Raw genomic sequence first — 14,087 nt, 5'->3', positions numbered from 1 at the left:
TTTTTTTCAGTAATTTTAGTTTATAAAAGTTTTAAAGAATTCAATAGTTCACAAATCATTATAAGAAAATTCTTTTATTATACCAAATAATATTAAAGGATTTAGGAGAAATGAAGATAAAGAAAAAGATAACTTTTTTTAGTCAATGAATGATAGTATTACATGATTTTATAAAGTACATGTAATACCACTAAACAACGTGAAAGTAACACCACAAAGATAAAGGATAATTGTCATAATAGTCAAACAATTTTGTTGTTGGCTTAATACATAATACTAACACACCTCCATAAGTCAAATTTTCATTTGTAATTCGAATAACATTTCAATGCTTTTGCTAGCACATTTGCAGGTTGCATTTTTTATGTGCAGTGTGCAATCTCTATTCTTCGATGGCTGATTTGTTCACGGATGGAGTGAAACTTTATTTTAATATTCTTGCTTTTTTGGTGAGAGGTTGGGTGCCTGAAAATATCAATTGTTGACTTTTTATCTATAAGCGACCTTATTTTTCCAGCTAATTCAACCTTCAATCTTTTCATCAACGAGCTTAGTTAGGCAGTTTGGAAGATTGCTTCTCAGGAAACTACATACTCAGGTTCACAAGAGGATAAAACAATTATTGGCTCCTTGGCTCCTTTAATGAGCTCCAAGAAATAGGTGACTCACCAATAAAGAAAATATATCCAGTTGTGATTTTTCTATCCCATTTGTCCCCACACCAATCTGCATTGAGTATGCAACAATTCTCAATACATCATCTTGTTTTCCTTTGGGTAATAGAATCCTAAAGTTTTATGTACCTTATACATATCGAAGGATCTATTTGGTAGTATATGTGACAATCTAGGATTCTATATGTATCTACTACTCAAGCCAACACTATAGCTCATATAAGGTCATGTATTACATAAATACCTCAAACTTCCAACTATTTTTCGATATGTAGTAGGATCTATTACTTATTCTCCTAGTTACCTTTCCAATCTTAATCCAACCTCAGCTGGAGTGTTGGTTGCATTAATAATGTTGTGCATCTTGAATTTCTTCAACATATCTTGCACATACTAGATTGATGCATCATAATATCACATTCAGTTTGTGTAGATTCAATCACAAGAAAGTAACTTAGTTTACCTAAGTAACTAATCTCAAATTCGTTTACAATTTGAAGCTTGAACTTAGATATTAATTCCTTACTACCTCCCGTGACGAACAGGTCATCAACATGTAATCACACTATCAACTTCTTTAATTTCTCACCATTGTGACAACATCAAAGGCACACTTCTCAAACTCGATACTACTCATAAAAGCATCATCAACCACCATGTCTCTACTTATAGTGACATGACATGTTTTAGGATCAAATAACTTATAACCACTAGTGGAATGATAACCAACAAATATTATAAGCACCCATTTATCATCCAATTTTCTCCTTAGTTGATCTTATACATGCTTATAACATACCGAGCCAAACATTCTTAGATGATCAACATTTGGCTTCGCGTTAATCTATGCTTCCTTTAGTTTGACACCTTTTAATCTTTTCGTGGGAGATTTGTTTAAAATGTATGTAGTTGTTATCATAACCTCACCCCATAGGAAATTGGGCAAGCATTTTCTCTTCAACATGCATCTCACTATATTCAAATGGTTCTATTTTTTCTCTTTGTTGTTGCATTGTGTTGAGGTGTGTATAAAGGAGTAATCTCATGGATTATACCCTAATCTTCAAAAAATCTTTTGAACTCAGTGGAGATATACTCTCTCCTCCATAAGCTCTCAAAAGTTTTATTTTCTTATCACATTGCCTTTTAACCATCCCCTTAAATTTCTTTAGAACTTCCAGTACCTCATTTTTCCATTTAAGTAAATAAGTTCACAATTTTTTGGTCCAATCATCAATAAACAACACAAATACTTATTGCCACTAGGTATTGGAGTCTGTGTTGGACCACACAAGTTTAAATATAATATCTCCAATTTCTTTGTTGTTTTCTAGGGTAAAAACTTATGGAAATTCTCTCTAGTTTGTTTACATTGGACACATTCTTTATACACAACTTCAAGGATATTGACCAGAGGTAAGCCATTAATCATTGTACATTGACTTAGTTGGCATATATCTTTGAAATTCAAGTGTTCAAAATGCAAACGCACAACCAATATGTCTTGTTTTTTGACATTACAAAGCATTGATGTTTGATAGCATTCATCACCACACAAAATGTCCTATTTTAGGATAAATTTGCTTTAGTGACGAGTCTTTTATTTTTGTCAAAAATATTGAGACAATTATCCTTCATTCTCATCACGAAACCTTTATGTAGAAGTTAACCTAAGTTGAACAAGTTTGTTTTTAACCTTGACACATATAGTACATCCCCAATCATAACCTCTTTTCCATCACCATCTCACAAAATAACTTTTCCTAACCCTTATGCTCTCAGGTTTCTATCATCAGCAAACTTGATTCTCCCATAAATAATTTCCTTCATTTTCACAAACCACTACTTCTTATTAGTCATATGGGTTAAACAATTCGAATCTAGGTAACACGACGCGTCTTCTGGTTGATTTTCACTTGTCTTGGCCATCAACATCACTGCTTCATGAGCGGATGTGTCATCTTAAGCTAAATTGGCTTGTTTTTTCGTCTTGTTCTTTGCCTCTTCTCTATCCCAGCATTCTTTGGCAAAATGGCCAAAATTTTTACAGTTGTAACACCTCACCTTCTTCTTGTCAAACTTCCATTTTTTTTCTTTATCAAAATTTGTGCAAGACTTGAGATGCTTGCACTTGAAAGTATCACTAGAATCTCCTCCTTTATGATCATGTGATTTATCTTTTGTGTTACCTTTGTCTATCTTCTTGGAACCTGTTCCTTTTCTTTTGTATTGAAAATGTACTTGCAATGCTTGTCTTGATAGTGTCTGTATTGGGAACGCATTTGTAGTGCCTTTTCTTCATGGTGTTTGTGCGCATTAATGTTATATTCACGTACCTCCAATGAATGTTGCAATTCTTCAATCTCGAGAGTCTCAAAGTCTCTTCTTTCTTCAATGGATACAACCACATGACCAAACCTTGGTGGAAGTGTTCGCATAATCTTCTCTACGACATGTTGGTTTGTAATGTTGTCCATGCATGCTCACATATGATTGATGTGTTCTTGTATTTTGTCAAAATAGTCTGCCATGGTTTCATTCTCTTCAATTGTCAAGAACTTGAACTGCCTTCAGAGGTTTTGTAATCTTGCCTTCTTGTTCTTGTCACCATCATCATAAGTCTTGATTAAAATCTTTCATGCTTCTTTCACAGGAGTTGTATATTGGAGATTTTATTGAAAAATTTGGAATTGACACATTGATAGATAAGGAACCTTGCCTTACTATCAAGTTTTTACTACATCTTGTAGTTTCTTTTCTCTTCATTAGTTTCGAAACCAATTCAACAAGCCCATCAATCACTACTTTTGTCACATTCTGAAATCCAAAAATGATTAACATCTTGATCCTTCAATCATCGAGCAACTTGTCTTTAAAAATTGGAAATGCCACTTGTATGATTCCTCCCATACCAACCACAATCCTCCTTGATCAAATCTTGAAGTTTCTTTTATCTTCTTATTTCACCAAGAATCTCCACAAGTGAAGAATGTTCTTTTACTTAATTACATGTTTCTTAGCTCTTGATCAAACCTTTTAAGGTCACAACACTTGGACTATATTGAACTCTTGACCATAAAAGATTTAGGAGAAAAAATATATAGAAAGAAATAACTTTCTTATTCAATGAATTATACTATTACACGTTCTTATATAACACATAAACAATTAAACAATACGAAGATAACACCACAAATAGAAAGAGTCCGCCTCTTAATAAATATTTTTGTTTTTGATTTAATACAAAACAATAACAAATATATTTCAAATAAATACAAAATTTTAAGTATAAAATTTGAATGACATGTGATGTTATGTAATATCTTTATCAATTACATAGTGTTTAGGTCAAATAAAAACAATTAATAATAGTTACGAATAATAGTTAAAATATATTTAATACTACTAATCACAGTAAGATTATCAAGTTCTTTCTCTTATTGTTACTATGAAAATTTACCTCTAAATTATATTATTCAATGTTTTTAAAATATTAGTAATAAAAATACTTATCACGCTTTTTAAATGAATAATTTTAACAAAAGACTCATTTAAGAAAAAACTTAAATTAAAACTAAATTATTTTGAAAATAAGTTATTTAAAAAGGGATATATTTAATGAAATAGGTTGAAAACAGATTTTAAATAAGGATATTAGACAAATAAGTATCAGCAGGAGTAGTATACTAATTTGTTTTTATTGTTGCTTGTCTTTCTTACGTTTTTCTTAAATTTTTAAGATAAAAACATTTATTATGTATCTCTTTTTTGTTTTATTTTTTTTTCTCTTTACTTCTAAATTATAATGCAATACTTTTAAAATATCAATTATTTTTTAAAAAAGTTTTATCATAATTGTTCTTATGTTTAATAAACATACGGTTCACTAAGTCGACTATTAAGATAATATTTTCTTATTATAATTAATTTTGACATTTTGATATTAGAATTTTTATTCACTATGAATATTTTTTATTATTATTATTTTAAATATTATTTTAATGATAATTTAGATCTATAATATATGTAATCTTATAAATATAATTTTTTTTAAAAAAATTACTTAAAACTCACATATGTCATATTCACATATTTATATATTTTATGTGACAATCTAGGAATCTCATCCCAACTTTCAATAAAATTCAAGCTAGTTAACTCCTAGATTCATACTCCAAATCTCGATAAAATAAATAATAAATACTAATTCAGTTTGATTTTTTTCTTTACCATGAACTATAAAACAAAATTAAGAGAGAATAAAATTGAGCAAGGAAAAATTTCATTTTTTTCAGACTAAAAGTTATAAGAAACCTTAATATGTTGTCAATAATAATTACTTAGTATAATACTTAATATAATACATAATTCATTATTTAAAAATAACTCTATACTTTCCCAACTAAGAAAAAATTATATAATCCTTCAACTCTTATTTCTTTATATATTTTTTTAATTTTTTAAATTATATATTTTTTATATAATAAAAATGAAGAAAAAATAATATAAATAATTAAAGTATAATTTTTTATTTTTTTGGGAAAAGTAATAAATTTCCCTAATATTTTTCCTTTATTCTTTTGGGATGACAAAAAAGAATAATTATCGAAAATTGAAAATCAAACCATTACACTTCGAGTATTTCTATCTACGAAAGTTTGAAACATAAAATTAATTAAAGGAACCTTATTTTTAATCGAATTATTTCTATAAATTATTCAAACATAAACTTAATTAACTAAAGAACTGATAATAAAGGTCTCAAACATGAAATTAATTACGGAAACCTTTCAAAGAAGCCATCTATTAACATATTAATTAACATTTTGCATTCTTCTTTATTTTTCTTTGAAAGTATAAATTAAATTCCTCTGCACACTTCTTTTGTTTATTGTGTTGTGTTTTGGACGGGGTGTTTCCTGTGTCATACATATACCCACACATAAGCTTCTCTTGCTTCTTTCTTGTTTTCTCTCTGCCAATTCAAATTGCTCCTTTCTCGGGAAAATCTTCACACTCGTTTTCCCGGGATTTCTCGTTCCGCGTTCCTGTTAATCGTTTTCGCGATCGGAACCAAGGTTTCAATCTCTGTTCAATTCCCTTGCCTTTCCGTTTGCTCGTGAGTTCTCAAAAGGTTAAGAAAAAACCCACTCAGGCATTCGTTCTTTCATTCCCTAGCGGCTTCATTGTTCGATTCAGGGTTTAATAAAATAAATTCACTCTCTCGCGGTTCGCAGAGCGTTTCAAGATTTAATACTCGGGCCATTGCCAGGATATATTGCGAATTTGGCTAAGCCTCGTGAGTTTGGGGTTCGGATTGCACAATTCTTGGCGACGGCGTTTCGATTCGAATGCAATTAGGGTTTCGAGGCGCGCGAATTCGTTGATGTGGATGATTGCAGCGGCATGATAGTTAAGCGGACGATGAAAGCCGAAGCGCCGAACCTGAAAAGATGTAAGATTGACGGTACCGAGAATGCGATTCAGAAGAAGCGTAGGGTGAACGGGTTGTTCTCGCTGGGAGTGTCGGGGGATGCTGAATATTTCAGCAGTGGTTCTGGTTCTTGGAGCAGTGAAGGATCGTATTGGGGTGGCGGTGGTGAGGTTCAGTCGAATTCGAATTCTTTTCTGTTCAATGGGAAAATGGTGAAGGAGGCATGTCGTCCTCCGCTTCTGCGGTCCTCACGTGGACGCCTTCAGAAGCTTCCGTCGAGGTTCAATGACTCGGTTCTTGAGGCGGACGGAGACTCGAGCTTTGAAGATAACGATAAGAGTTATGTGGAGGACGGAAGGGGTGGCATTGGTGTGAGTGTGGAGAAGAGTGATAGTGTGTGTTGTTCGTCTAGTGTTGGGAGAAGAACTGGTGTTATGGCTGAGAGTAATACATCTGGGATTAGTTTTGAGGGTGTGGACCAAAAACCCAATGGATTGAAGAAGAACGAGGTTTTCAAGCTGGAGGATTTTTCTTTGGGGGATATAGTTTGGGCTAGGTGTGGGAAGAGGTATCCGGCTTGGCCTGCTGTGGTGATTGATCCTGCCTTGGAAGCTCCCGAGTCCGTACTCAGCTGTTGTATTCCCGGCGCGCTCTGCGTGATGTTTTTTGGTTATTCAAAGAATGGAACTCAGAGGGTTAAGTTATCTCCGTGTCTTATTTATGTTGTCAAGATTTTGAGTTTTTGATCGTGGGTTTTAGTGGTGGGGTCTAACAGAGCGATGGTGTGCAGGACTACGCGTGGGTGAAGCAGGGAATGGTGTTCCCTTTCTCTGAGTTCTTGGACAGGTGTGTGGTTGTATTATTTTTGGGGTTTCTGTGGTGGATTGATTCTGTAAGAATGTTGGATGTTTAATTGTTGGAAATTGATCTTTCTTCAGGTTTCAGGGGCAGACTCGGTTGTACAAGAGCAAACCTAGTGACTTCCGCATGGCCCTGGAGGAGGCAATGCTGGCAGAAGATGGTGTTCTGGAATCACATTTGGGAAGAGGGGAAGTATCTGATGCAGAAGCCCATCCTGCTCAACTTATGGAGGCTACCTGCTATTATGTTGACGAAGAATACTACGGGCAGGAACAGGTGAAAATTTTATGTTACCAGTGTTTTTCATTTTATGCTTTATGATCGGATGATAGCTTTTATAAACTGTCATGCATAAGATAGAGGTTTTAGTCATGCGAGTTATCGTTGGTAAAGGCTGCGTTAGGCAATATTTATTTACGGAGGAAGGACTGACGAATAAGTGCCTATGATATGTCCGACTTTATGTGTGGAGGAAGGACGGAGTGGCTATGACACACACACACACACACATATATATATATATATACGCACATATATATATATACACACACATCCTTCAGTCGGGGCTGGAACTAGAAAAATTGGGAAAAAAAACCTTGAATGGTCAACAGAGAAAAACTAATATTTTAAGGAAGGCAAAGTTTTAGAAAAATTATTTAATTTTTTATAAATATTTTATCAAGCTTCTGTATCTCAGAAGGATTGAGTGGGAACCAAAAGCTAGTTTCAACCACAACGAGGCACCGCTCTTGTCCGTACGCTCTATTTAGCCATGTATTAATACTGTTGACTTGTATCGAAGTAGGAGATCATGTTTGAATGGTGTGACATGCAATAGATAAGTGAATAACCTGTTAGTCTGTTACGATTGACCTAATCATCACAGATTTATAAGTTAAATTATTCTCTCGCAATCTATCAAATTTGCAAGTGTGGTTTTTAAGTTTTTAATTAATGGTTGAAATGCTAAATTATATAGTTTTATGACTGCGTTACTCCCAACTTAAAACGTTTTAAACCCTACAAAAGAAATAAATCTTTCAGCCATTAGATTGATAAACTTTAAACAAACAGGTTTTTTTGCTATGCCCATAGCTCAAATTCCAAATTCTAAGATTTGTAGCAGTTGCTAAACTGCAGTATTTGTTTGTTTATGTGTTTTCATCTCATTTTCAGAATAAATGTTTGACCTTTTCTTTCTGTGTTTGCCTTCCTAATACATTTGTATGAGAGATGAAAATAATTTGAGATGAATTGCTGATTATGAACCTTGTGCTGTCATCTTGTTGCTTTGATGTTTTGTCCTGTATTGATTGTTATTCTGCAAAGCAGTTTTGGATAAGAGTTAACTTTAGAAAAATGTATGGTGTATATTTATGTTATTTGTATATTTTTATCGACTGGATATATTTTACAGGTTACAAGGTACTGTGCTGGTTGTGGTCTGATGTTGCCATGCAAAACCATGAAGAAGATGAAGGATTCAAATTGTGCACCCCGATTTTATTGTAAACATTGCACTAAGGTAACGCAGTTTGGTCAATTTATTACACTTTCAAACTTTTCAGTAAATAATTTTATAACACATTTATTTTAACTATTTTTGTCCTTGCAGCTACGAAAATCAAAGCAGTATTGTGGCATTTGCAAAAGGATTTGGCATCATTCAGATGGTGGGAATTGGGTGAGATTGTCATTTTGACAAATTAGTTTTTTAGAAAAAATAAAATTGTGTTTCAATATGCTCAGTTTTGACATCTTTCGCGGCTGAACACTCTATTTCAGGTGTGTTGTGATGGTTGTAATGTGTGGGTGCATGCTGAGTGTGATAAAATAACCAGCAGACTTTTCAAGGTGCTGAATTATGTTTAACGTGCTGGAACTATTTTTTTTTTTTTTAATTTGCCCTCTTTTTGTGAAGTGGCTGAAGATAAATGCATGGCTTGTGGTTACAGGATCTGGAAAATACGGATTATTACTGTCCAGATTGCAAGGGAAAATGCAGTAGCAAATTACCAGCATCACAAACCTACAATCCGAAAATCAAGTATGCAGTAAATGCCTTTTTTTTTCCCTTTTCATCTATTTACCTAAATTCATTTTATTCTGGGTCTTATGATGTGATATTTTTTGATTCAGCTCAATAGAGAATAGCCAAAAATCTATGATACCCGATAGTGTATTGGTGGTGTGCAAGGACATGGAAGGAATATATATCCCAAAGCTTCATCTGTACGTCTTCTGCCTTTCTTGGATATATCAGAAGATAATTCAATTTAAATATTTGATTTCTTATATATTATAGAAGGAAATTATTTTATACGCCTCATACTAGGGTCTTGAATTCATGTTCCTGGAGAGGAAGTCTCTCCATTTCTTTACTGTTGTATTTCCTTTTGCCCCCAAGGACTTCTGAAAGATTTTTTATTTTTTTTTGTATATCCATTTATTTTATTTATGATTTTAGAGTTGACTATTATGTTAGCATTCCTCCAGTATTATCTCAGAAAATATATCACTTTCAGTAGTATTGTTTATCACCTGATGAGGTTCTATACCAAGAAAACAGCTTGAGAAGCATAGAAGAACTCACTGTGAATGGATTTGAGTTCGTCCCTGAACAATTTCATTGAGCAGCTTGTAATTTCCTTTTCTTGCAGAGTCATGTGCAATTGTGGCTCTTGTGGGTCGAGGAAGCAGACACTTAGTGAATGGGAAAAACATACAGGTTGCAGAGCGAAAAAATGGAAACATAGTGTGAAAGTGAAAAGTACAATGCTACCTCTGGAAAAATGGGTATGAAGTGTTTCTTGCTAGATTAGAGGGATGCCCAGTATTCTGTTGGGTGGTTTTTAATTAACAGTCATAGCATTAGTCCTGTGACATGGATTTCTTGATTACTGCCTATATCTGTTTTATTTCCAAAAGTCTCCACATTCTAGGTTTGAATACTTTGTGTTTTTGAGTGTCTATCATTGTGCTCTTGTTTTGTTATTGTTCTGTACTTATTTCTTGTTGTTGACTTGACATGAATTACTTCAGTTGGCTGAACACATTCCACTAGAGGGAGTATCCCAGCAGTTAGATCAGCAGCAGGTACTTGCTTTTTTGCAAGGTAAATGTGCATTTCATGTAAACTATTACACACTGATTGCTTGTGTTTTTTCTTACTGACTGGGTCTTATTCCACATAACACATACATGTTTTCTTTTGAATATATCTCAAGAAACAAATTTATTTTATTTATACCTTGTTGTCTCAGAGAAGTATGAGCCTGTTAATGCAAAATGGACAACAGAAAGATGTGCTGTTTGCAGATGGGTTGAAGATTGGGAAGATAACAAAATTATTATTTGTAACAGGTTTTTTTCATATTCTTTTCCCTTAAGTTTTATAATTTTTTGGGTTTTCTAATGCTTTGTTTCAAATTTCTTAGGCTTTAAAGGTAGTGATTTACACAGGTTCACTTGTTCATTGTGCAGATGCCAAATAGCAGTCCACCAAGAGTGCTATGGGGCAAAAAATGTTCAGGATTTAACTTCTTGGGTTTGTAGAGTATGTGAAACTCCCGATGTTGAGAGAGAGTGTTGCCTCTGCCCAGTAAAAGGCATGTCACATTTAGTATTTTGGAAGTCTGAACTCTTTTTTCTTGTCTATTTCCTGTGATGTTAAATTATTTATGAAAGTAGTACACTGTGGATTCAGCATTCTTAAAAGGAGGTCTTTTCCATTATTATATATTGAGTTAACCTTAATTATATTAAAAAAATTGTTTTACTTTGGTGGATCATCAATAACAATATCTAATGTTTTGCCATTTTTGTGCATTTTCACATCTTAAGAAATCCTCTTATAACTCTAGTCCTGATACAAATGTGGTTCTTGTTACTAGTGTTATGAATTTGCAATTTGCACCGGCCTCGGTTTTTTTTTCTTCCATAATTTTTATCTTTAGTTGTCAGGGTCGTGATCAAGTGTTAATATGCTTTTACCACATTGGAAACACTTGCTTTTCAGGTGGTGCTCTAAAGCCAACGGATGTTGAAATGTTGTGGGTTCATGTAACATGTGCTTGGTTTCGACCTCAAGTTGTTTTCCAAGACCATGAGGCCATGGAACCTGCTGTGGGAATCCTTAAAATTCCTCCTAATTCGTTTGTGAAGGTAAGCTGACTAAATGGTCATATTATTTTTATACAGTTGGTTTCAGCAAAATTTTGCCTCAAATAAATCCTGACTGATTATAACTTTTAGTTTACTGGGAAACCAAAATGAACCCAAATACATTTTTATTCTCAAATTGCTTTTGGATGATTATTCTGAACAGAGAAAGTTCATTCTTCCAAATTACTTTTTGTTAAAAAGTAAATTCTACACCAACAATCCAAAATGCACTATATAATCTTCCATTTCCATAATTTTTTATTTTATTTCTCTACTGTTCACGGAGAGATAGTTGTGTGGCTTTTTTTATGTAATCACTTATGCCTCCTTGTTTCTTTTTTTTTTTCTTTCTTTTTTGCTGGACTGTAATAATGAACTCGAGTATGGTTCTTGTCCCTGCTACTACAGACTTGCGTGATTTGTAAACAGAGCCATGGTTCCTGTATAACTTGTTGCAAATGTGCTACATATTTTCATGTGATGTGTGCATCAAGGGCAGGATATACAATGGAAGTAAGTTTTGTCTGTTAAATGTAAATATGTTGATCTGGAATTGCTATTATATTTAGATCTGTTTTTTCATATGTCAAGTTTGATTATATGTGAATTGCAAGATCTGGGGAAATATGTTGATATTTTTAAAATTTACAGTTGCATTCCATGGAGAAGAATGGGACTCAAATAACAAAGAAGCTAATATATTGTTCAGTTCACAGGTTTGCTTTAGTGCTGTGATTACACCTATTTCCATTTTTCACTTCTTTTCTCGTTAGTGGTTTTAAAAGTTAATTCCATCTCAGGGTCCCAAATCCAGATTCAGTACTGGTCGTACACACACCCCTGGGGATTTTCTCTCCCAGAACTTCACTTCAAAATCAGAAGGGATGCTTCAGGGGATCAAGGCTAATTTCATCAAAGAATATAGAGCTTATTGAATCTTCAACCACTGAAAATGAGGTAGTTGAGCCACTATCTGCTGCTAGATGTCGTGTCTACCGTAGGTCTACTAATAAGGTGATTCCAAATACTTTCATGAACATACTAGTATATTAACCTGTCTTTTGTTTCATTTTAGCCAAGCACTTCTGGTATTTTTATTACACCCAATTCTATTCCTTCATTAATGCTAGTTGCTAATACAAACACGCTTATTACTTACATTATCTATTATTTCGAATTTGTTCTCTTACAACTCATTTCCTTCCATTTGGTCAGAGAGCCAATGAACCAATAATTCACTTGCCTAAGGGACCCAGCCTTCATTCTTTAGATGCAATAACCCTGTTGAACGACTTTAAGGTAATCTTTGTGCCTAAGGTGATATATATTAAGAGTTAGATTTATTTTGTTACGTTGTACCATAATATGGAGGGGGAGCCAATTTGTTATATGATGAACTTGCTTTGTGATAGGATGGTGATGAATCTAAAGTATTCACTTCTTTCAAGGAACGTCTTCATCATTTAAGGGTAAATCATATGTATCCATTTAATTATCTCATTTCTTTCCTTTTTTAATTTTAAATAATCTCTTTTTGTCTTATAATATTTAAATTCAGTTACAATTTTTTGGCTTAGCAGGAAATGGAAAAATTGAGAGTTTGCTTTGGAAAATCGGGCATTCATGGATGGGGCCTCTTTGCTCGTAGAAATATACAAGAAGGAGAGATGGTAACTTTATTAATTTAATAGTCACTCAAAGTTAGGTAAATTATCTTCAGTTTATTCTGAAGACATTAAGTTCATGCTTCTTGTGTCTGTATGTAGGTTGTTGAGTATCGAGGTGTGAACGTAAGGCGTAGTGTTGCTGATCTGAGGGAAGCAAAATATCGTTCGGAAGGCAAAGATTGCTATGTGAGTATTATGTTTAAGATTGTTTAAATATCTGTACATGCTTCCTATCTTTCTTGTATTGGTTGACAAGGTGAAGTCTATTTGGTAGTTAGTTGAAAAGCCTGTTTTGACAGGTCCATGATTGCGGTTAATATTTGAGTTCATTTACTGCTAATCTTAACACCAAACAAAATAAAATATGCAGCTCTTCAAGATTAGCGAGGAAGTGGTAGTTGATGCAACAAACGTGGGCAATATTGCACGCTTAATAAATCATTCTGTAAGTTATTATAAGTGTACTTTTCAGTAATTTCATTAATCTTTTTATTTAATTTTATCTTGTGACATGTCCCAGAGAGTGGCTCTAACACTTTGATGGGCATAAAAGAGGAAAAGGGGGGAGTATTGTTCTCAGTAACTTAGATTTCCATAGCCTGGTTTTTATCTATACAGCACTAGTTTCTGTTTTGCCAAAAGAAAGAAGAAAAATGTGGCATATGTTGGTTGTAGTTAGATTATAATATTGTTTGAACATTATCTAATTCAAACACAATCGTGCATGTGGACTTGTACAAAGATAATACTACAATGTGCCTAAAACAAAAGGAAAGAAACTGATATAACCTTGACTTGCTTCAGTGCATGCCAAACTGCTACGCAAGGATAATGAGTCTGGGTGATCAGGAGAGCCGGATTGTTCTTATTGCCAAGACTAATGTTTCTGCTGGTGAAGAACTAACGTACGGTTTTTGTGTTTGCATATTTTCTTTACTCCTCACATGTACAAGATGCATACATCTTGCATTATCAAGAAGTTGGTTAGCCTAACATGAATGAACTATTATTTTCCTCCGATTTTGCAACAGGTATGACTACTTGTTCGATCCAGATGAGCGGGATGACCTGAAAGTTCCCTGCCTTTGCAAAGCCCCCAATTGTAGGAGATTTATGAATTAGGTTTAGCTTTTATTTGCTCTTTGAAAAATTGCAGTTACCAAACCACAGTAAATTTTTCCAATTCAGCCATTTTTTAAATTTTTTAGTAGTTTAGTATAATTTGTATATCATTATATAAAATAAAATAGATAATTTCTGTGCAAATTAGATTGAGGCATTTTCCTA

At 33.5% G+C, this 14,087-nt stretch overlaps 1 protein-coding gene across 1 annotated transcript; it reads left to right on the top strand.

Annotated features, from left to right (window-relative positions):
* Positions 1 to 5,585: 5,585 nt before the first annotated feature.
* LOC124827854 (histone-lysine N-methyltransferase ATX3-like) lies at positions 5,586 to 14,087 on the top strand. Its single transcript, XM_088101957.1, has 23 exons — positions 5,586 to 6,803; positions 6,899 to 6,954; positions 7,047 to 7,245; positions 8,387 to 8,494; positions 8,585 to 8,653; positions 8,755 to 8,823; positions 8,925 to 9,016; positions 9,109 to 9,201; positions 9,630 to 9,765; positions 10,012 to 10,084; positions 10,233 to 10,332; positions 10,453 to 10,577; positions 10,988 to 11,133; positions 11,542 to 11,646; positions 11,785 to 11,849; positions 11,934 to 12,147; positions 12,349 to 12,432; positions 12,546 to 12,602; positions 12,714 to 12,803; positions 12,900 to 12,986; positions 13,171 to 13,245; positions 13,605 to 13,705; positions 13,832 to 14,087. Exons 1-23 carry the CDS (start codon positions 6,081 to 6,083, stop codon positions 13,920 to 13,922), a joined length of 2,958 nt encoding a protein of 985 aa, XP_087958083.1. The 5' UTR covers positions 5,586 to 6,080; the 3' UTR covers positions 13,923 to 14,087.

Source organism: Vigna umbellata, chromosome 11 (assembly GCF_029865625.1).
Source record: "Vigna umbellata cultivar VRB3 chromosome 11, Vumbellata_1.0, whole genome shotgun sequence".
Taxonomy (NCBI): domain Eukaryota; kingdom Viridiplantae; phylum Streptophyta; class Magnoliopsida; order Fabales; family Fabaceae; genus Vigna; species Vigna umbellata.
Note: the sequence above shows the minus strand (reverse complement) of the source record. Positions and strands in the feature narration are given on the sequence as shown.

Bases quoted from the DNA above. Each gene is read 5' to 3' on its own strand.
- LOC124827854 (XM_088101957.1), top strand. From the start codon at position 6,081: ATGATAGTTAAGCGGACGATGAAAGCCGAAGCGCCGAACCTGAAAAGA. The intron at 8,495-8,584 runs GTAACGCAGTTT...TTGTCCTTGCAG, and splicing joins ATTGTAAACATTGCACTAAG to CTACGAAAATCAAAGCAGTA. The intron at 11,647-11,784 runs GTAAGTTTTGTC...TAAAATTTACAG, and splicing joins GGGCAGGATATACAATGGAA to TTGCATTCCATGGAGAAGAA.